Below are 25,265 nucleotides of genomic sequence, written 5' to 3' on the forward strand. Positions count from 1 at the left end.
CATCTTCAATATCTAAAAAATAAAATAGCAAATTTAGATGATCTATACATTAAATAAATATATTATTTTTAAATACATCTGCAACAGATCCACAGCTATCGAATCATTAATTATAACTACACAGATTCACACTGATCGATCGATTCACAATATTAACATCCAGAAATTAAATAAAATATCATTTTTAAACAACATACTCGCTCATGGAAATATTTCAATTTTCCATCATTTATCTTAACTCGTTTCAAATTTTTCGCATCTTCTGCAACGGATGCACAGGCGCCAAACCGGAACATCATTATCGATAAGCAATAATTGCACGGATTAACCCGTGGCTCGTTCCTTTTATATATATACAGATAGATCAAAATTAACATCGAGAGCAAAGCAATCTTGGTGTAAGTAATTTCGTAATAAAGTCAAACAAATGCGTGGTCCACAGTTACAGTGGGAAGGTGAACACGAAGACCGAGGCGTGCCTCGTGCACACCTGCTCATTGGCACCTAGCCGTGATAGGATCGGAAGCAGAGCTTAAATAGCGTTGGTCAGGGACTTCTAAGTTTATCGCGATTTCACCGACGATAGAGCGGAACGAGAATACTTAGGGCCACGGCCGTGCCGGTTAACTTATTCGAATTTACCTTTAATTGCGATACGTCAAGCATTTTATGGTATGGCATCCTATAATTTAGTGGCATTATCTTGGTATGCGGGGGCAAGTGCTCCTAGTTCAATCAATGTCTGCCTCACCTCTCTCGGCTTATCCGCGTTTCTCACTTGCACTCGTGCGTTCTCCTTTCATTAACTCGTTTCATCCTGTTCCCTCAACGCCAACGTTTACCTCCTTTCTCCCGCCGCTTTGTACATTCTCCTCTCCTAATCTAAGTGTTCGTATTCATGGAATCGTATAGAAATACACGATTGGGATGTTGATATATATTCGTGGAATATCTTTGAAAGGTTGTAGAGGCTGAAATAGAGTTGGTATACAAAAAATTGGTGAGCTAAGGCTTATTTATCGTACTAAGTTCTGGGCGATTTAAATTTTTATATAGGGTTGTCTTGTTCTATTTCCCTCTTACTTCGTCGGGCGAAAAGTTAAATTGCTCATAAATTTATTAAACGAGGCTCAATCGACATTTTCGTATATCAAGTTTTAACCTTTAGAATTGACTTCCAAAGTGTCTTATGAATACATTAACATTCTGTAAATTGATCAGATCGATTATTAATGACGTTATGTTTATTTTTAGGAAAAAACTGAGAAAATAATTTTCATACAATTTCGTGAATTTTTTATTTGTAAAAATTCTTTGGCCAATTAAAAATTTATTAGAAAATAATTTTGGAAATCATTCGTCCATTATTCAAAGTTTAAAACTTAAATATATACTCGTAAAATAAAAAGAGATTGTAGAGTATGTACAATCTAATTTAAGAGAAATGCGTTATCAATATGTAAATATAAATATTATTTAAAATAAATAGTATCTTGTTTTTTGTTTTCTAAGTTAGATCAAAAATAATTAATTTTCATAAAAAAAAACTTATATAACGAATTCACAGTCTATCGATATTTTTGAGTCAATGTAAATTCTTAAATATTCGAACACGAGAAGAAATGGGTTAACACCATTTTCATAATAAACGGTCTAATTATACATATATGCAAATATGTGCGCGCAACACAAAGACGCGTAAATGTATACATTCTGCATATTCACGAGCGGTAATACATGTCAATCTTTAATCATTTTACGTAATAAACAGTTCTGTATTCAACATTATACCGGGTTAGATCTCATAATTACTCATTTTTGAGTGCATATTATATCGTAATGAATGCATATTATGGCGTTAAGAGAACAAACGATTTAATTCAGTTCAGGGTACGTGTATTTACACATGTAATTACATAAATATCCATTTTACTCGTTTGTTAAGTAATACCGTGATGAGATAAATAATTGATCATTATGGAACCATTAACCAAATAAAATTTAAAATGTTTAAACAAAATATTAAAATTAATCATCCCAATAAATCAAACATCTCTCGCCTTATTTCAAAACATTTATTTTTTCTCTCGTGTTCTCTCAATTTATATTATTAAACTTTTCCCTTGTACAAATTTCGTCTATCAATTTTTACACAGAATGTTTCCAATTTTTCTAGCTTAAAAGTAGAGTGGAACAACATAATCCACAAATAAAAATCGCAAGAATTTATTATATTTTGTTAATAAAATTATAGATAAATATTGAATACAACTTGAATACATAAACATTTGAAATACGAAATACAAATGATGTTCTTTTTTTCTTAATTTAATTTATGAAAATCGTCTAAAATGTTTAATTTTATAGAGTGCTCGCGAATTAAAATCATTTTCTTAACATTTTCTTTTTTATTTTTATTACGAAAAATTTAATCGAAAAAGAAAAAGAAAAATAAGAGCCATTTTATAACGCCTCATTTCTATTCTCTCTATATTCATTCAGGAAAAGTTGTAGCGTAACAAACTAAATGGCAAATATACGGTACATGAATTCGCAATCAGACGTGCGCAGATTTGCATACAGGAGCGAGGACAACAGTTTCAACAATTCTGTAATTGGCGCAATAAATTATCGTTGATTAAACGTCTTCTTCGCACATTCTTGTATCTACCAACTCGTAAATATCGCGTAGACATTGTGCATAAACACGAGAATCCTTATTGTACACTAATACGATTATTTAATCGTAGCTTTTGATTTAATATCAAAAAAAAAAAATCCTATTTTCGATTCTAAAATATCGTATTTTTAATTCGAATATTAAAGCGAATAATCGTGTCTTTAGCTTAAATATCAATATGTTAAGTTGTCAAAATCAGAATTTAACAGCTCGCTCACTCAGAATTCATTTAAAATATGAAAGTAGAAATGGTAATTTCTTTGTGTATCAATAATAAAGTATTGCAATTTTTTTATTAATTGTGTCACTGTGAGTGAATAATACATTTATATCACATCGATGCATGTTAAAATATAATAACTTGCGAAGAGTATTAATAAAGCATTCTCAAGCCATTATGTTGTCACGTTCGAAAATATCCTTTTATAAATTTGAAATAACCATTCTCTTTTTAATTGGAAAAATACAATTTAAAATGTCACAGTTTAATCTACGACAATTTATAGGTGAACTTTAACAACATGTCAGAACGATATATTTTTGACATTTAAAAATATTCTGAATAAAGAATGATAAAGAAAAGAATAAGAGGCACAAAAAATGTTTGCATCTATTCAAAATTTATTGAAAGTTTATATTGAGAATAGATTAAGTTTATGTGAAGAATAATCATTCGTATAGAGTTTTTCATCAATCAAGTACTTAACAATTAACCTAGAATAAAATTAATTAATTTTTTATGTTCTATCTGTTTTATGATACATTTTGTACATTTTGATGTACAACATAATTCATATATTTGATGTGAAAATTGCTTAAGTGTTTATTGAAAATATATTAATTTAAATGATATTTTAGTTTTAAGTTTACAAATAATAGCATATGAGAGATTAAGAAAAAGAATGAATGTTTTTTTTAATCAATATATTATCTTGTTTTTTCGTACAAGAGATATTACACAAATTGAAATATCTTTTAAAATTTTCAACATAAGTATCTTCTTACTTTTTTCATAAAAAAATAAAAGTAACATTCAATTACACGAAACTTTGTACTAGTAAAAAACCAACTATAATGTTAATTATACACTCCTTGCAATTATATTTTATTATTATATCAATGCATCTAATGTCCCATTAAAAAAAGAAAAGGGAAACAACTATTAAAAAAAAAAAATTTTACACTACATTAATTTATCGCGTAACGAAAACGTACAAGCAGAAAGTATCGTAACTTCAAACCCCTGATTTCCTCTGGTAGATACCAGTACTTCTCTAATAAGGTTAATTATAATATACTTAAACGAGAAGATAGAACAATTGACTTTAAATCTTCGTGTAACGTAGAACATGCGCTAGTTAATCGGCACGTATATACGTAATAATTTATGGACTCAACAATAATTATCCGCGCGCAAACACACACGCATTGCCGCCCATAAATATTTGTGTTCATTCTGAAAGTAATTATTTGTATTACTGTAAGGTAATAAATGTCACGAACGGATAAGTATAGAATAAATGTAACCGGGTTTAATCTATTTTCCACAGTACATCCAAGTACAGAATAGTGTAGATTCGTTTATGTAATCACTGGCATTCTTCGTAGTAGTTGAGCAATCTAATAAGAGCTATTTTTCCAAGCAGATCTTGCTCTTACATCACGCGAATACCGATTTATTCGAATTATTAGGAAATCTCATTGAGAATTTTGTTCGTTGCAAAATCATTATTTTAACGTCAATAGTAAACGTATACTTTTTTGTATGTAACAAAATATTAATTTGGTCTTATTGTAAGATAAAATATATAAATTACAAATATAAATATTATACGATATGTTCACGATTTATTCGTATTTCTCATCGCGATCTTTATGGGGATGAATATATTTTCAATATAATTTTACTTAAATTTTAATATTATTCGCGAATCATTTTAGAAAGCAAATAATAAAATGCAAATTATGACTATTGTAACGACGTATTGTTTTTAAGTTAACATTTTATAATTAAAATTGTATCTTTAAGCACCTTCGTGTTAAAAAGATTTTGCAAGACAAACTTTTTGATATTTCTGTAAAATGTCTTTTTTTAATTGCTTCAAAGACATAAGCACATTTAGAGAAAGAAGAAGAATTGTTTTTGTAAAAACGTGAAAATGAATAGAGAATTACTAACAAGAGGTACTCTAGAAGAACAGTACTATCCAAGGAAGAAAGGTAATTACAAAAAAATATGAAATAAAACTTTTTATGTTCTTAAACAGTTGGGACATTTTGTCAATATATTACTTTGATGTTAAATAATGATAAAATAAAAATAAATTTTATTAAAAATATTAATTAAAAAACTTACAATTTATAGACGTATCAAATAACAATAAGAAAAGTAATAAAATATTGCATTATTCTATCATTTTGTCAAATAGATTTTTTAGATGCTTTAGAATCCACGGTTGATGATGATGAAAATGAAAATCCTTAAGAATTTTGCAATATATTTTGTCAAGAAAATAACAATTCAATTTATTATTAAATTTAAACGTAAAAATAATTACTCGCAAGGATTGAAAAATCAAATTCTTATATCTTTAAATATACTTTGCATTTCCTATGAAACGAACATAGTCAATTCACTTACAAACGGCAGTGGTTATATAGCATCGTCTTTCCCATTTTTAGCCACGCTTCTCCGCTGTATGCTGGATGCTCACGGCCAATTCAAAGTCCGCTACCCGCCGTCGACCGAGATGCAAACCGCTCAATTATGGAATGGCCTCGAGAGCAGAAGGACTCCAAGCAACAACACTCTGCCACGATTTGCCTCCTGGCTTTCGTCCACCCTTTCATGTGTTCGTGCATTAAACAACATCGCTATGTTTCCGTAGACTTAGAGCGCGATATCATATCTTTTTATTTTTATTTTCAAACAATTTCAAATATTCGAATAATTATTTGAAAATTCATGATGTGAGATAAAATAGATAAGAATCGATAAATAAATTGTACGAAAAATGGAATATTCCATAATTGAAGAAATGAATTAAAATCGATATATTTTGACGATGTCAAAATCGAAATTATATTCAAAATTGAATATTTAATAAATGATTTTCAATGTTGTGTAATGCAATATCTAAATTTTATATACGTAGTCATATTCTTTGTTTGATATGAAAGATTTAGCAAATGCATAGAAGATGTAAAAAATAACGAGATCCTGGTTCTTGACATTTAACATTATACAAACGCCATTTTATTATTTAAAATATTTATATCTTTGCTTTATTCAAGTATTAATTTCAATTCGATTGGGATAACAACATTACAAATGATTTGATAACGAATTTTATGAGAGTGTATACTATTACGCAGAAATAAAATAATAACATGAAATAATGAGCAGCGTTATGCAATTTTTTCTTGGTTAAATTCATACAATTTTTTTTTCTTCTCGAAAATCAAAAGGTATCTCATAAACAACGCATCTAAAATATTAATTAATCGAAATTATTTAAAGTAGTTCCAACATTACATTATTATCAAAATTAAGAAACCACTTTATAATTGTATAGTTTCTCAAAGAAAAAAACTATAGAGAAAAATAGCAATATTTTTTATAGAATACTGGAATTATATTTTTTTTTTACATTTTCTTTATTATTAAAATGCCCTCTTTCGATGTAATAAAGCATCAACGAAATGGAATGAAAAAAAAATAGTAGAAGCCATAGAAATAATGTGTAAACTCTTAAACATATACCATGCTAGTTCAAAGCTTGATGGACATTGAGTATTATTGGATATTATTGCAAATAGTTATATTTTTATTTAATTTCACTTGAAAAATGATATTATAACGAAAATAGCTTGATTAATAAAAGAAAAAATATTTTTTATTTTTTTACAAAAATAACTGTTTTTTAATTAAATTTTTATTTAACTTTATATTAAAAGTAAACAATGATATCAAAGTAAACAAAGTACGAATAAAGTAATAGCAAATAAAGAAATAAAAAAAATAATTTTTTATTTATTTTTTTTATTGTTATTAAAATATTATATCTATTATCAGTATTTTATATTTGAATTCATATTTGATTTATCTCCCTTCGATATCGACAGTTGTTTAAAACGTAATAAATATACACGACTGAACAATATTACTTATTGCAATTGATCCATAACTATATCCCATACTTGACTATTTTTCTCCGCTTAACATAAAAGATCCAAAACAAGAAAATCATATCATTCCTTTTTCACCAAGAATCTCGATAAACATCACGGTCCATCACTGGGAGCAGACCACGATCAAGCAAGCGCGATCGTCGTCCTCGATTGCTCTATCGGGTTTCGCTGATTTATAGAAAGAGAGGCGACGCAATGGAATCGAAGGTGGACCGGTCAGCGGAGAAACTTGGCGGGAAACAATGTTTCCCGGGGGGACAGTCCGTTGGAGAGAATCCTCGGGACATTCTCGTTAGCAGTCGATCTTCCACGCTGCACTTTGAACGCCGCCGGACTGAAGATCCAGTTTAACGGCCGCGACGTTAATGGGGTGTAATTTCTGACCTAGTTCCCCTGTACATCGCTGAATAATCAATTTCGTACGTCGTGGCGTTGTGATTATTTTATAATCGTGGCAATACGGCCGAAACGTAATTTCGTTATCAATTCTATGCTTTTGCTCGAGGGATTTATCACCGTTGCGAATACTCGTTTGTTTGATCTGCACACTTGAAGAGTGTAACACGAAAAATGGGTCGCGATAATAAAATCGACCAATAGCGCGAAACGGATTTTCTAATTCGGTATTTATGGAGGACTGTTCAGATTATATTTATTACGCTTATCTTTGCCACGTTCGTGACATATTAATCGTCACGGTAAGTATGATCCACCAAGATTAAGAAGGTATGCAGAATATTTTTCCGATTTTTTTTTTTTTTAATTAAAGTTTCATCGATTTAAATTATTCCGTTTTATTGCATAGGTTTATTGCGGTTTCGATCCAAATATGGTATGATCCAATCATTACATTGAATGGAATTTTCGAGGAGAAAAGAGGAGTGGAACTCCAAATATAAAATTTTAGCTGAGAGCGTATTTAGTTTTTGATATTAATGAAAATCTTTCTGTGACACACTGGTGACAAAGGTATTTGATCATTGCTTATATATTATTTATAAAAACATTAATTCAATGAAATTAATTCGTCATAATTCCATTATAAATTCAAGCGTTCAAAAGTTGTTTTATTTTTTATTTTGAATATCTAAGCTTTTTACGAATATGACATTAATTCACTTGTACATTTTCAGTGATAATATTTGTATTATACAAATAGTAGATAAACAGTGGTCACGGACAATATTCAACGTATAATATCGAAATTTTTATTAATATTTTTGAAACTAATAAATATTCGCGAGTAAAATTTTATGTTTGAAGTTTTTTCCCCTTCCATTCTATATCGTATTTTATTAAAATCTATTAGAGATTAACAGTATCTTTTTATTACATTTTTGTGTAAAGTATATCTATTTTATGTGTACACAACATATTTCAAGAAGGATTAAAAGTTTAAAAAAAAAAAGTATAAAAAATATTCATTTAAAAAGTTTTTTGATAAAAAAGTTTTTATGAAGAGGATATAGTTTCGTATGATTAACTCGCGGCATGATTTTAATGAGCTTGAAAAGGGCTTCATTTTATACAACTTTCTCCTTTAAACATGATCGACAGTCAACTTTAGTTTTCGAGTTATTAGCAAAAAAAAACTTTTGATACTATATCAAATGAATTCTCTTCTTATACACATGAATCTGTGATAATACATACAATCATTAATTAAGAACGACTGACAATAGTCATATATGTATATATTTATATATTATACATATATATATATTTAAAGGAAAATTAATCTCAATCATTGTAATTTCGATCGATCAGGAATTATTTTGTATTTTGTATTTTTCACTCTCTGTGAATGAATGCTAAGTGTGATGATATTTGTTTATCCGTTATAACCGTGTTTACACAAACAGTTGAGAGATGGCGATCGTATATTGACGCACATACGTGTGACGTGTGAAACGAAAAATATGTTTACTACACGATAATCATTCTTGATTCTTTGAAAACTTAGACGAAACTGAAATTTCGTAGAAAATTGGTAAACTTCATTACATGTGAGTGTTTACATGTTTATTATTACGAGACTTCTAAATACAAATATTTTTAAAAATAATAGCCAACCGGAAGTAAACGTACGTGATGACGATTTTGTAAATTTATCATGGCCTCGTGAATTTAATTATCATATTACGTATAAAAGAAATATAAATAAATAATAATATAATAAATATAAATACATATATCATTATATTATGCGTAAAAAAAAAATATAGAAATTTATTTAAAAGAATTAACTTGAACTTGAAATTTGTCACAATCTTTCATCGAAAAAGAATATTTATACTTCGTATTAAAAAATTTTTGTTTAAATATTTTTATACTTTCTTTAATGAGAAGATATCTAAATAAAATATTCTGTATGTTTACATTTCTATTAATATTTCTAATAACATTAACCTATATATTTTTTTCTCCTTTTAATTTATAAAAAAAAATATTATATAAAAAATAATTAGACAATTTTTTTTTCGTTTCGTTTAAATCGCAATATAATAATCTCTTCTTTGTTAAATTTTAAAAACATGTAATAAGAAACGTAAAATTTAGAGGTTATATACGTAGGTTAGTTATATAAAAGATAATTGAACGATTTCCATTTCAAGTCTTTTTTAAATCGCGATGAAAATATAAAACAATAAGTATCACGAAGAATAAAGAGATTGCTCAATCATCCAAACGTTTGTCTCCCAGTTTCAAAAGAACGAAATTCATGACTTATCACGAATCGGTACGATGAGTCGTTTCCTTATCGTGCTTCACCTTTTGACATTCAAAAAAGAACACAACAAATCTGAGCTTGTAATAACGTCAAAAGAACTCTGTAATCTTTGATCATAATTATGCAAGATTCTTAAAACCGTACAGATGTATCGACCTGAATCTTTGGTAATCATCAATTACTGCCTCTCGAAATATATAAGAACGTCTTTTAAGATAGGATCGAAACGAGTGTATTCTTGATGCCCTCGATCTTTGATCAACGTCCACTTGCTATAATAATATATACGATAAATTAAATAACATTGATCCTATATTACTTCTAGATTATTTCGAATCTATCAAGGATATCTGTAAATTATCTAAAAGGTAAACTTCGAATAATATTACGTATTTAAGCTGTGTTCAATATATGCACGTGTAAGATTTCAAGTATTACTTGAAATAAGAAGTTTAACTCGATTAGAAATTATTAAAGTCAATCGAGTTACGATTGAAAAAACTTAATAGACTTGAATTAAATTAAATAGATACTTTATCAAAAGTAAGGATCGAAGATTTTTTATATAAGTTAGATAATGTATACGAATATTTATAATTGTATAAAATATTTTTTTGTTTCATGCTAATCTTTTCGAAAGCTATAAATATTATATATACCATATTGTCATAAAATTTAATTTTGAATTATTAAAAAAAAAAGAAAGAAACGTTTTTGAAATAATACAAAACACAATAATATAGAAAATTCGTTCAAATTCAAAAATAAAAATTAACTAACTTTTTTTGAAATCTAAAATTCTATCATATAAATATCAATCAATTTAATATATACAAGAAATATCTGATAATACAAGAAGCGGAAATAATCTTTTTTTTTTCGTTAAAGAGAAAAACAGTGAAAAAAATAGTATAATTAATAATTTCAATTTCAACATGTATAAAAATTATATATAAAAACGTTATAAAATATTAAATAGGAAATATTTTCAAAGATGTTTATTTCTTTGTGAATAAAAATTAATTTTTTTTAATACTTCCGAAGGTTAAATATTTCTTTTCGATCATTATCTTTGTTTTCTCATTATATTCTTAATAACAATACAATATTAAATTTTTTTTCATTGCAAATCAGAAATCGATTTAACATTACTCTATATCTAATATATTATACCATCTAATATATTATAGGATACATTATTTAAAAAATTATAGTATTTTTAAAATATCGATAAAATCTCACATTAGATTAGTTTCAAAGTTCGACAAATGTAAAAAATTATTTATCATTTTAATTTGAATATTAAATACCATTTGTCAGAATTATATTAATCAAAAACATTTTCAAACTTACGATAGGAAACATTTATTACCTTTTAAACAAATTTATCGTATAAAATTCAGATAATTGGTAAAACGATGTACATCGAAGAGAAAATTAAAATCGCAATAGTTCCAAACATGTGTTATCGCGCGATATCTTCAAGACACAACAGTAGAAACTCCAATTAATTCGCATAAACGAATGCGCAAAATAAGGAATGTTTCTACGTTCGAGTAGAACAATAGATAGCGTCGAGTAATTGTTTCTGCGCCTTGCAATATTATCGTAGGCCGCATTGTAAGCGTGACAAAACATTTTTCCCTTTCTGTCTTTCCGCATTTACCGGAGCGGAAAATGTTCCCTGTACATACGTGCAAAATATGTCATACCGAGTGGAATAGAAAGCGGCAAAATGCCTGTATCATTGATGTCGCCGGTTTAAAGCTTTAACATGGACTCGCGAACCTGTATAAAACGATCTATCTAACGGGCTAAAATCAAATTTTTTTGAAAAAAAAGAGAAGGAAAAATAAAAATGAAAATTCGAGGGAAAATCGTGTAATACTGTTCTGATGAAACATTCTGTATTGTTTTAGTCATATAAGTGGCGACACGTTGATAAAAGCGACAGATTCGAATATTTTTCATGTGTCATCTACAATTGTGATGAAGATATTATGCAATGATGTTTTGCAAAATCAAGTTTTCATGAACATGATCAAAGAAATGGAACTTAATTAGAAATTTACTTTAAATATCACAGATTTTGCAGATTATTTTATAAATTTTGCATTATAAATATATAAATATATAGTGAATAATAATCTAGTGAATAGCGATTAATAGTAATTTGTAATAGTAATAGTAATTTGTAATAAAAAAGATTCAATTCAAAGTATTATTTTGTATATAATAAATACAATATCTTTGAAAACTACGAAACATAATCTTCTTAAATCTTTTTTTTTCTCTAATAATTTGTTGATAAATTAAGATAAAACGTTTTATATGCAAGAATTTACACGTCAAATATTATTTTGATATTCCACATATTATTTACATATCTATATACATTCTAACGTATTTATTAATTATTACCAGATAAATTTAATTTATATACTTATATATAATTAATAATTATTTATATTTATCATCACAAAATTAAATAATTGTTTTTAAAAAGTTAATAATAATAGAAAATTGGATATAATATTGATATTTATATTATTGCCTTGTATAATTAAATAACAATTATTTCAGTATACCGTTGTCAAATCAATAAGGATTTTGATCAATAGAAGAAGCCATCCCAAAAGGATGTGTAACATATTTAATAATTATAAATAATTATATAAATATACAGATTAATTTACCATTAATTTTTCAATTTAGACTTGAAAAATAAAATTTCTACTTACTTAAAATTTTTATTCGCGGTATACCTAATCACCTTCAGATATAAGCATACACATACCTGTAAAATTAAAAAAAAATATTACATTATTTTAAGTTATAATAGGAAAAAACATTTTTTCTAATACTAATTTCTAATACTAATTTTTGCAACTGAATACAAGCATTAAAAAATAATCCTGCTCCTGTCATAGAAATAGTAAGATTGTCTTATTGTTTCTGCTAACATATGAAATCGTATTCGATTGCATTTTCGAATAACCAATTTAGGAATCTATAGGATTCGCGATATTCTATTTATATAGTTATAAACTGTCCGCATCCTGACTCGATTCAATGCAGTAATTTCCGTTACGCTACCCGCATATTCCTAGCAGTAACAAGTAGCAAGTTACAATAGAGTTCTATTAATCAAGAGAATCCGTTTTTGAAACGGATTTGTTCCCGACAGAAAAATCATAAAAAAGAATAAAAATCTTAAAAAGCTATAATCAAATCTTATGTATAATAAAATTAAACAAGAAATTTAAAACAGGCAATTCAGATAATAATTATAATAGAACGAATGGTATAGATGAAAAGCAATATTTAACATCTATCGCTAGAATTGAAATCTGAAATCCAATTTGTTATCTATTTCATTTACTTGCGTGTGTTTAAAAAAATTCAAAAGGTAAAAAAATTATGAAAAAATGTAATTTATACTCATTTTCAAAATTGCATGGCGGATTTTGACGTCATTTTCCCGACAAAAGGTATTAAATTTAATGGTTCATTTCAGCTATTAAGTATATTGAAAAGTAGAATATTACGAATTTTAATTTTTAAAAATTTTTTTTAAAACTAATTTGAGAAATATTCCTTATTATTATTATTCGAACTAAGTTAAATCGAAATCAGAAATATTTATAGAATTAAAAAGTGGTGAAAGTGCTACAAAATTAGCAAAAGTACTTATATAATATTAAAAAACCCATTACTATTTAAAAAAAATCTAAAATTAAAAATTATTTGCAAGATACATTCCTTTGTATATTAAAAAATTTACATATGAATATGAATGAATATAATTTTTATAATAAAAACTGTTTTTATATTATTATTGTTATATCCAATTTTTTATAGACATTTTATTTTCGAATTTCTCAAAATATAGATAATTCTCTTATCCAAACAATCTTCTTTTAATAACCAATAAATTTAAAACACAAAATCTATTCTTAATTATCCTTAACACCTTTCTTTTTTTTTTTTTTTTATAACTCATTACAAAGAGATCTGTTATGAAACATTTCACCGGAATCAATCGTGCACAATTTTACAAATCTTCCACTTTCCCCCGTAAAAAAATAAAATCCGAAAGTGCAACGACAAAATCAGGACAAGTTGTTACACATGTGCTACTCTGATTCCATTCCACGATTCAATCTAAAATCGTGGATCCAATGGAGGTTCTTTAGGATGAACAAATTAGAACGATAGAAAGAGAGAGAAAGAGAGAGAAAGAGAGAGAGAGATGACAGGGCACGAAGCGATTTCCGCCCTTAATTCAGAACATTTCAGCTTGGTTCCCAGCAAGTTGTAGGTAATGTCGGGAATACCCATTCAGGAAATTGACCCATCTCGACTATCAACGAAGAAGCACCGGAACAACCCTCCTCGTTTTTTTTCATGGATCCTCAACCTTTTCTCAAAGGTTTCTTGCTTCGATTTTGCTTATACTAAGTATATATATATATATATATATATATATATATATATATATATATATATATAAAATACTAGTAAGCCACCAATCTAATAAATGGAATTTTTCCAATATAAATATCGATCCGTTGAAAGTGTTCAACGAGATAACAATACGCTGGTTTGAAGAAAATTAAGGATGAACAGGATATTATCGTTAAGTATATTTATATGAGAAGCGAGAATAATGCGTTGTTAAATTACATACAATGTAACGTGCAACCGGTTATTTTAAATATATGTTATAAGAATAATATGGTATAGCGGATGCATGATAAATGTTCGTACGTATATAAAATAATGATATTTGAGTTGATTGGAAAGTGGGTTTTGTGAGTGTAGACATAAATCAATTTTTAAACGTATGTTTTTGTTTCTAAATCGTTTGAACTTGTATAGACATTGTAAAACCGTTATTTGGTCTACTGGTAAATGCCTTTTTTTATATCTTTCGAGTCGAGAATACATGCGTGTCAATAATTTTATTGCATCCAACATAGGATTTCTTAATGAAAAAAAAAAAATAATAAAAATAAGATTTTTTTGGAGATTTTGTTTTTCAAATTCAAATTGAAATATTGAACTAAGACTTTCATCAGTCGACCTCAAAAGTTGACTTTTATATGATGTTATGCAATTAATAAAATATGCTCGTCTTGATATTCAACTTTTATCTAAAACATGATGTCAAAATCATTGATTCATTCCTTTTGTAACATTGTATAACCTTAATGGTTATTAATTCTCGAAGAATTTTTATTATGTCTTAAACACAGATCATCCATATTAAAAAGAACGATTAACAAGAGTTACTCATTATATTTTTACATTTTTCTTTTTTTTACTCTTTTTATATTGTATAAAATTAATATAATCGATGTTTCTCTTTAAATAACGAACATATTAAAAAAAAAAAGACTTCTATATTTATACATATAAATATATTGTTTCATTTTAATCTATCCACACTTTATGCATTATGAATAGATTACAATCTTGGTTAAATAATAATAAGTTCAAAAAAACAAAACTCTTATAGATAAATCTGATTTAAGCAAACAAGACATCTTCCTTGATTTTCGTACGAAACATTTCTTTTTTTAATAATTTAGCGGACAATTGCGCGTATTAAAATCAAACAGATTCCCTACACATACACAGAATATATCTTTCACAGAAATTTTATCATTAATTTTCCTCAGCGTGGAGTACGCATACGCGTAGAAAAATTGCTCAAAAGCTGTATCAATAAGTTGCACAAAGTAACTGGAAAGACTGACTTTATAAGCGTGATCGCGTCGATCCACACGGTGCCCGCGGCGAAGGTTTCGATCGGGACCGTTAACGAAGCTGGATGTAAGCCCGCCATAAATCGAGGTTGCGTTCCAAGATGAAAGAAGCCTGACAACGTGCGATTTATCGCTGGTAATCGATGTTGTTTAGCCGTCAAATCGCGAGGTGTGCAAGCACGTTCACACAACCGATCGCCTCCCCGCCTCGAAACGGGGGAACGTCTCTCGACGATGAGTCTCTGTCAGCCGATGACCTTAAAAGATGACAACTGGTATGTGTACCTTCGAGGTGGCACGAGTCGTACACGTGCGTATCGAAATCGCGTGTTACAAGCATCCGTGATCCCTTGGGTGCTAAACCTGATACCGTGCCTCGTGGCTTGGCTAAGATTTGTCGGCGGATATCGCAAAGGAGAGATAACCGTGACAAATCCCGATTCGTAATCTATCTATAGCGATGTAGATATATATATAGATGTATACACTACTCCACGAACGACCTAGTTTCGCGGACTTAAAAGATCGAAGTGTTGGAAGAATTAAAGAAAAAAGATATTTAACGAGCTTAGTTGATACGAGATATTGCGCGACGAGTCGATACCTTCCATTTTTGCCAGACTTTTCTGAGAATTTTTCTTTTATCGATGAATGTTATCTGTTTGAGTGAATCTTTGAAAAAACATCGATCTTTGCATCGACAATTGTCACGTGTGTATTCTTTCTTTCTTTGTGGATAAATTATGATATAATTTGCAAGTAGAATCGAGCGCTTAATTTGATTTTACGGATAAGCTTGATATTTTTAAGTATCGAATATGAAGAATGTAATGGAACAAATGGAATTAAAGGAAAAGATAAGTCCGATTTTTAAAATAAAATTTCTATCTTTCGATGATCTTTTTATGAGAAGTTTCTATAAGAATATTATTCTATTGAGAAGACAATTTTTAAATTTATGCAAATAAATTTTTGATTAAGTTTTCTATTCGTAATTGGATATCAAGATTTAATCAAATCATCTTTCAATAAATTGTTAATTAAAGAAAAATGCTTTAAACCTCTTCAATTGTCATATTTGTATGATACCAATCATCTGAAAGATCCTATTAAATTTATATATTATTATTATGATTATGTAAAAGAAGTTTTACAACTACAATGTAACGAATATTTAGTAATATTAATATAAATCATAATAATTGGATAAAGTAAATTTCAAAAAAGAATTTAAAATCTAATTTCAAATAAAAATCCAATAAATAGAAAGTTTTACGATAAATGTAGGTAATTCTTTTTGTTAATAATCAAACTTTCGTAACTAGAGCTATGAAATTTCAGAAACGTTATTAATTATTCAGGAGTATACTCATTGTCTTGTGAAAGGAAACTAATACGGAATACAATCTTCCCTTACTTGAGCTTCGAGTCCAGTCACGTTCATGCACGGGGACATATTGAAACGGTAAGTGTTGATGGACTCAGCCTCGCAGCAGTTCGTTTGCGTTCCCCATATGCGTATGTCATCATCGCAGACGACATATTAGCACGTCGCTGTATGTAGCTGGAATCGGGTCTTTGAATTACTTGAGTACTCATGTACCTCATAGCTTTTACCAGAAGAAAAAATTTTTCAAATATTTAATAATCATGAAATATTCTTAGTTATCCTTAAATAGAATTTGGAAAACTATGTTTACACTACGTTTGATAGAAAGTTTTTGGATGCAAATGCAATATGAAATTCATTATCAAAATACTGTAATTTTTAAAATGTAAAATACTATTGTATTAATATAAAATAGAATAGAATGTGTGAGATATGAAATAAATACAAAAAAAGATAATTTAATTAAAGGTAATTATATATAATATGTAAAAATGAAAATTTAAATAAAAATAATTTTATATATTATGAAGAAATGAAAAATAAAAAGGTAATTGGAAGATAATCTTTTGATTGGAAGAAATTCTGAAAAAAATAATCTTTATTGTGAACTTATAAAAAAATAAATATTATCTTTAGTAATATTTCTTATCTAATATTTTATAACCGCTTTGATGTATAATTTACTAAAGTTACGTTCTATCTGTTAAATGTTACAAAATACAATAAATTTCATCTCATATGTATCTACGTATAATCAATTTTAATTTCATTTAAACACGTCAATTCATTAATGACAATAATATGTTCAAAAAATAATTTAACGAATATATAATATTTTAATTAAATAAGTTACTAATACTAGTCTCTACTTATAAAAATTACTTATAAAGAGGAATAATAGATTGAAAATAAATAACGAAATCCGTCACATATAGATTCCCATCAGCACGACTCGGTCGATAAGTGACGAATAAGCGACGTCGCAAAGCGCTGAATATGCAAGCGCAAATTATCTATACGGATCGATCCAATCCTGTCGTTCCATCTGGCCAGCAAGGAAAGATTGCGAATTCGTTTAACTGACGTTAACGAGCGACGATAAAATATCAATCTAGCCGGCAGTCACGCACGCAGCGCAGAGATATTAACGACATATTAGCACGTCAGATCTTGAGGTAGCAGGACACGGGACATTGCAAATTTCCCGTTCCGGCGTCGAGTCCCACTTAGCGGGCCACCGAGGATTTCCACGTCAGTTGTAACTAGAACGTGGCACGGTAGCAGGCAAACGACGGCGCACACAGGCTTTGTTCCTGTCAGGGCGGAGTCGTGTGTTGCATACCACAGGTTTGCAGCACCTGTACAAGCTGTTTCTTTCGCCCTTTAATGCGACAACAAAATTCGAGCTTGGCTACGATTTATAGGAAATCGATAGATTCTCTTCTTTCTCTCTCTTTTTGTATCTCTCTCCTGAAATTACTTTTCATAAATCAGATAAAAGGAGTTGAGAAAAATGGAAAAATGGAACGCGCGAAATTCAAATGTTTTCGAATTTTTAGTTATATTTAATGAAATAATGAAATATTATTATTGTCGTATTTGAAATAATTAATTCAAAATCTATTATCGATATAAATTAATTATCGAAGTAACTATTTTAAATGCTTTATTACGAATAAAATATCGAAAGATCGATCGATACGAAATTTGGAGAAGTGATAGAGGAAGGCGAAATATAAAATTTTAGCTTTGATTACTTATTAATTTCCAAAATATTAATGAAAAATTTTGTTAATATATATTCTTCTTACATATCTGAATATTTATTGAATTAGCTAGATTTTTTATTATAAATATTTATCAAAAATTGATACGTAATAATATCTAATTGATATCTAATTGATACTTGACTGATATCTTATAATTGATACTAATAATTGATATCAATTTGACTCAATATCAATGACTCATCTATATAGAGATGTTAAATCTCAATTTATAAATATAAATTATTTATCATTATCCATTATATACAAAAAAAAATAAAAATTAAATGGTTTCCAGATAAACATTATTTTTTTTGTAAATAAACGCATGAATATTTTTTTAAATGGAATTTTTAATGAAATTAATTGAAATAGCTATTTCCAAGAAATTATCTTATCTTTCATCTGATTAATTTATATTGATTTCTAACTTCAGATAAAAGTATGTTTTATGAATATGAAAATATCATTCATATAAAATAAATTTATCATGAACAATCATTTAAAAACTATTTGATATTTAATATTTATCTTATCATAATAAATATAATAATGAATTGTTTGAATATATAAAAAGTATAAAGAAAATTAAAAACTTTAAACTTTATTTGCAAATAAAATTTATTTAAATTATTTTCATAAAAAAAATTATATTATGTAAATTAAGATATTATTGTAAGTACTAATTTTTTTTCGTTTTGTAATTCAATTAATGTAAAAACTAATTAATCTTCTTTCAGAAGATAATGGATTAGTTGTCGCATGATAAATTTAAAAGACAAAGAAAACAAAATTTGAATGCAAACATGTTTAACAAAAATGATGATCAATTACAATCTCTATTATAAAGAAAATAAATATTAAATATTTATTAATTATAATTATAGAGTCATTAGCAGATATATTTTTTAAATAATAAATAATAAAAAATAATAAAAAATAATAAAATAATAAAAAAATTATACTGCAAAATTTTTTAAATTTAGAATTTTTTATATATATGAAAAATTTAAAAATAAAATTCAAATATTAATATTATAAAAATATAAAAATATAAATCATCAAACAAAAATCGTGATACGATTTCAATAATTTTCTTACATATTTACAAATATATACATACTTGTATGTTTATATTCACAACATGAATAGAAAATTTATCTTTTATACATAAAAATATACACATAAAAAATTAAAGAATTTTTTTATTTAATAAAAGATTTTAAGTTACAATATTTATTATATGTAAATATATAATAAATCAATTATTCGAATATCGATTGTCAATACAGATTATTTAAATACAAGACGATTTTGTTTCCAAATTATTAAAATATGAAAATATTTATATTTTCGAATAGCAAAAATGATTAATTTATTTTTTACAATTTTCTTATGAAATATGTACTCTTTTACATGATAAATATCCATATCCATTAAAATCTTTTAATAAATAATTTCGTAATATATTCGCAAATTTAATTTTTCCTATTCAATTATGTGAAAAAAATGTATTTTTTAATTAATTCAGATAATCGAACATTTTATTATACTATACTATATTATATTATACTTGCATGATTCGATAATAAACCTCTTATCAAAAATCAGAAATAATTATCCATCTTCTTACATCATCCCATGTAATATTTACGTAATATTTAATAATAACGTTTAAATATGTTATCGAAAACGAATGTCATTGCGAATAACCACGTTAAAAATGCAGTAGACATCGAACATGATAGTCGAACAAAAAACGTTAATAATAATCGATTCGCAAGTTTATAATCGATTTATTTCTTTTTTTTTTTTATGTTTTGCAAAAAAAAATATACGTAACCGCATACACGCGAGTAAAAAAGCACCGTTAAATATCTTCTTAGAAGAGGAAGTATACATATATATACCATATATCCGCGAACCGCACAAGGGAGAAAATACGCCGTGGATGATCATGCGATTCGTTCTAATAATCCGTTCGTTTATTTTTTGCGGGGTAACATAATGACATACCGTAATAATTTTTCCTCTCTTTTTTTCGTTCTCCCCTTGGCTTGCGTGTCAGGGCTCACAATCCACACGCGAGGTTTATTTATAAAGAACTAACGAGCTTCGGCGGTAGGTAATTTTACAGATGGTTACTTCTACTTGGAGATTTGACCGTATGGGGGAGCCTGCTACAGTTTCGCTGCTGGATTTTGATCAAAATGGCCTTGCGGATATAATAACTCGCGAGATCCATGGCGTGGCCGTTCAAACCCATTGAAATTAAAGGTCTACTGGATCCCATTCATTTAATTATTTATTATTTTTTTTTAAAGTATAAATAAGAAGGAAAGTGTTGAATACACAAAAAAATCTATTAAAAAAATTCTCAAAACGATAGAAAACATTCGTGATTGTGAATTAAATATTTGTTCTATTTGAATTTTTTTATATAACTTATTGTCTCAAGAAAATGAATCGTAGTTATTTCAGAAATTAATTTTTAGAATAGAATTTAATTTGTTTCTTGAATTTTATGGTTACATGGTTACATATTTTATTTAAATGGACATGTTTTCGACACGCAATGACGAAAATTTTATATTTGGTGTAAACAACCGTAAATTTCACGTTAGTTTGGCGACTCCTTTACAGAGGCAAGATAGCCGTAATAGCTTACTCGAATGTCATGAACGAGTTGGAAGGTTGGAGGTTAGGTTACCAATGGAAGCTTATAAAGAGCAACTCAAGATTCAAGCGTAATTCGACGATGGTTTCTCGAATATCTTAAACGTGATATTACGTTGCACGTGTTGTCACCGAATGTATCAAATACTCAACGATACAAGAAGCATTGTATAAAGTCATAAACTAGTAGTGATAGTATCGATATCGTAAACTTAATCTTAATTTAACCTAATCTTGACATAAGTAATTTCAATTGAGCATTAGCTTAATATTTAATGCGTTTATGACCTCATTATTACTAATCTATGTATTATGATCTATATGGTTTTTGAACAACTTGAAATAAATCACATTTGATTTTTTTATGCTGAAAAATTTTCCCTTATTTCGGATATATCTATTCAAAATTCTTATACTTTTATAGTCTATTACATTGAAAAAAACAAAGATGACATTTATAAGTCATAAATTTCAATCGTTAGAATAATATCGTCCATATATAAAAAAAAAAAAAGAGAAAAAAAAGAAAGAAATAAAAAATAATAAAAATAGAATTTCTCAGTGGTAATTTTTAAGATATTTATTATTACTATAAATCGAAAGATATCAGGGGATGCTAATTTATATTCTCAATTATTTTGGTTCGAATATTCTTAATAATATTTTTAAACAAGAATTATTATAATTATAATTATTATAATTTTCAAAAAACGAAATATCATTAGAGTCAATTATAAATATAATATGTATATTTCCATTTGAACAAAATTAAATTAAATATTTTTCATCATACTTAAATATCTTTTCTGTTTTTAATATGGCAGAAAATACACAAAAAATGTTGTGGAAAATAAGGAATAAAAGTGCAATAAAAATAGAGCAAGTCGTTAATCGTTTTTGTATTATTATGTAAAAATACAATATAATTACTTCAATCATAATTCATTAATTAATAAATAAAATAATTATCTCAAATAAAATTAATCATTTTATGAAAAAACATTTTTAACGAAAATTATATAGAAGACAATAATTTGATATTATTAATTTTTATTATATTTTTGTTATATACATAGATATTTAGAGGATATATGAAAGTAAAATTTATTTTTCTTTAGTAAATCAATACAAATTATTATATCGCTTATAAAAAGAAATACTAAACCACTTATATATATATAATATATTCGTTTATTTCAATCTTTCATGATCCTGTTGTAAAAAATATTTTCAAATAAAATCGTATTCAAAACACAAAGAATATCGAAAGAATAGGTTTCAAGTATCATCAAAGATTCTATTTATCATAGCAAAAAAAATTGCGAACAAAAACTAATATTAAAAACAATATTTTCGAATTAGATAACTTAATAATTCTAATTAATTCGTCTCTCTGATAAGATAACGTTCGAAAATTTCCATATTCATTACGAATATCTATCGTGCGCGTGTGGTACACAATTGGCGTGGTTAATGAACGAAAGAGTAAACGCTTTTCTAATAACAAGCGAATGATACGGAGCTTAGTAAAATAATAGACGAAGCGGTTCACAAAACATCGAACACGCTCCTTATCCCGAGAATGGATAAACACCATGGAACGATGTGCAACTACAGGATATGGAAAATACTGGCGGGTGAACGAGCGGCGGGGTTATTAACAATATCGCGTAGCCCAGTAATTCTATTGTATCTAACGTTCTCCCTCTCGCATGCTCGGCATACATACCCGAGACGTATTGTTCCTGGATTCCACGAGGTTTTCACATAATGATACGTGGACGCAACTATGTACACCGCGAACTGAGACTACATACCGCGCACAATGGAACGATCTCGCTCAGCCTACAGCTAAGCTTCCATGATTCATATTAGAGGACAAGGTTTCCTCGGTATCTCCGCCTTTTTGATACGTTATTAAGATATGTATCGCGCGGTTTAAGCGTTCCATATATACGCTCGTTTTTTTCTCTTCTTTTTCTTTTGGGCTAATTTTATTATTCTATTATTTATAAATCTAATAAAATTAGATTTCGAAAGAGATTATTGACTGCTTGGTAAGTATCGCAATATCTAATGGACAATTGATTGACATCGGTATATTTACTTATTGTATTGTTTAATAGCATATTGACTAGCAACTTTCAGCTAATTATATGTATCATATATTATCCCGTATATTATTATGCAATAATAACAACATACAATCATGGTATCAAACGAATAGAATAATAAAAGTCATACTTTTCTTTATAGCAGATGCAATATTATTTATAACTAGTTAATTATGTATCTTTATAGACAAACTTTTCTTATAGATATTTGCTAAATGCAATTAACAAATTAATTATTAATTATTGATTGCAGATGAATTTAATTTACACGAATGTAATGATCAAACGAATGCAAATTGATGTACAAATGTATTATGACTTAAAAATAAAATTAAATTATTTAGATTTTTACAATTTCCAGTATTTATATATTTATAAAAGAAAATTAAAAAAAATATGTAATTCGCAAAATGTATTCAAAATATAATATTTAATAAATTGAATATATTTCTATCAAAGTTCCATTTTTTATAATTATTCAAAATAAAAATTTGTATAAATATCTGCAGTATAATAATATTTTAATTTTATAATAACAAAACATTTTTCCTTTTTCTTATAAACATTAAATAATATGCTTCGTTTTTTTAATTTTAATTTCTATTAGAGAAAAGGAAAGAAATAACAATACATTTTTTATCTCCAAAACTAAATCGATAATAAAACACCGATCAAATATTACACGAAACGATATTTGAAATGCAAAGAATTAGAATAACATGGGAATTTTTTTAAATTCAGAAAAATATATATGAAAATATCGATTGAAACGAATGAAAACAATTAAAAATTGAAATTAAAAAGTTGATTCCTCTTGTCACGAATCGATTTGCAATTTCCATGCATTTCGCTTCGTTATTTTTATCTGATTCCGTAACGTGCAAAACATTTGATATAACGATCGACATACAGATTGAAGAACGTTAGAGAGATCGTTTATACATATATATCTATCTGGGAACAAAGCATTATTTCTGTGCAAATTACTGTTTCCTCTATAACGATGCAGAAAAAATGAAAGGGAAAACTATTACTGTATTTTCTTTTTACATCAAAGTCATCTTAAGAAATATTACATCTGGTAAACAGGAACAAGTTGAAATACTTGATAAAACGATAAAAACTTCACATATTAGAGAACAGAAAAGTAATTTTCATTTTTATCTTTTTCTTTTTTGTTTTATTCGTATATATTAATATTGGCAAAAATGCTGATATCCTCGTGGTAATATTGGAAAAGTTGGACACAATAATTTAATTGTTCGAAACGATTTAATTTGTTCAATGTTAAAGAGAGATTCTTAAAGGAATCTTAATAAAGAATCTAAAATGTATATTTAAATATGTATTATACACGGAATAATTAAATATTTAATAAATTTTAAGTATCAATAATAACTGCCAAAATTTAAGTTGTTAATAATAAAAAAAATTGAAAAAATTCATTAATTAGTGATTTTTATAAATATATCTAATCTTAAAATATTAAATTTTTGAAAAATTACAAAAATATTTAATTTATTAAAATAAATATTAAATTTAAAATTCATTATTATTCAATAGCGTGGATTAAAAAATGTGATTTTCGATTTTAACAATTTAAAAAAAAATAAAATAAAATAATACCGAGTGTATACGTTACACAATTTTTTTTTTTACTATAAGAGAATTTAGTATAAGGGAAAAATATTATACATTCATGTATTCATCATTTCAATATAATCCAAATTCTTTTGTATATATGTATATTTATGCAAATATCATAACTATAAGCAGATTTAACTTTTATATTAAGCAGAAAAATTATCTATACATACAGAAACGCGCGATCTCGAAGCACGAGCTGTATAAATTCGATAGAAAGTTGAATCGTAAGTTCGAGCAATATTGTAGGCTAACAGGATTTTCCGAAACTTGTTCAGAAAAGTGAACGAGATAAATGACGG

The 25,265-nt window shown here is 27.0% G+C and overlaps 1 protein-coding gene and 2 long non-coding RNA genes across 17 annotated transcripts in view; 2 read left to right on the forward strand and 1 right to left on the reverse strand.

The window, feature by feature from the left end:
• The window catches only part of LOC107993170 (CCR4-NOT transcription complex subunit 6), a 587,279-nt gene that overhangs the window by 409,619 nt on the left and 152,395 nt on the right, over positions 1 to 25,265 (reverse strand). Inside the window, exon 4 of one of the 15 annotated variants that reach the window (XM_028664484.2) lies at positions 12,126 to 12,399. The exons of the other annotated variants lie outside the window; for them this stretch is intronic. Coding sequence (XP_028520285.1) covers positions 12,368 to 12,399 — 32 coding nt within the window. The 3' untranslated portion in view covers positions 12,126 to 12,367. Of the gene's footprint in view, positions 1 to 12,125; positions 12,400 to 25,265 lie in introns of those variants that run through there. 15 annotated transcript variants of the gene reach the window in all.
• Positions 7,131 to 8,120, forward strand: LOC107993173 (uncharacterized). Its single transcript, XR_001765053.3, has 3 exons — positions 7,131 to 7,597; positions 7,677 to 7,840; positions 8,005 to 8,120. It is a non-coding gene; the product is annotated as an uncharacterized LOC107993173 (long non-coding RNA).
• On the forward strand, positions 15,887 to 18,758 carry LOC133666402 (uncharacterized). Its single transcript, XR_009830499.1, has 3 exons — positions 15,887 to 16,656; positions 16,735 to 16,838; positions 17,699 to 18,758. It is a non-coding gene; the product is annotated as an uncharacterized LOC133666402 (long non-coding RNA).

Source organism: Apis cerana, linkage group LG7, assembly GCF_029169275.1.
Source record: "Apis cerana isolate GH-2021 linkage group LG7, AcerK_1.0, whole genome shotgun sequence".
In the NCBI taxonomy this organism is placed as follows: Eukaryota; Metazoa; Arthropoda; class Insecta; order Hymenoptera; family Apidae; genus Apis; species Apis cerana.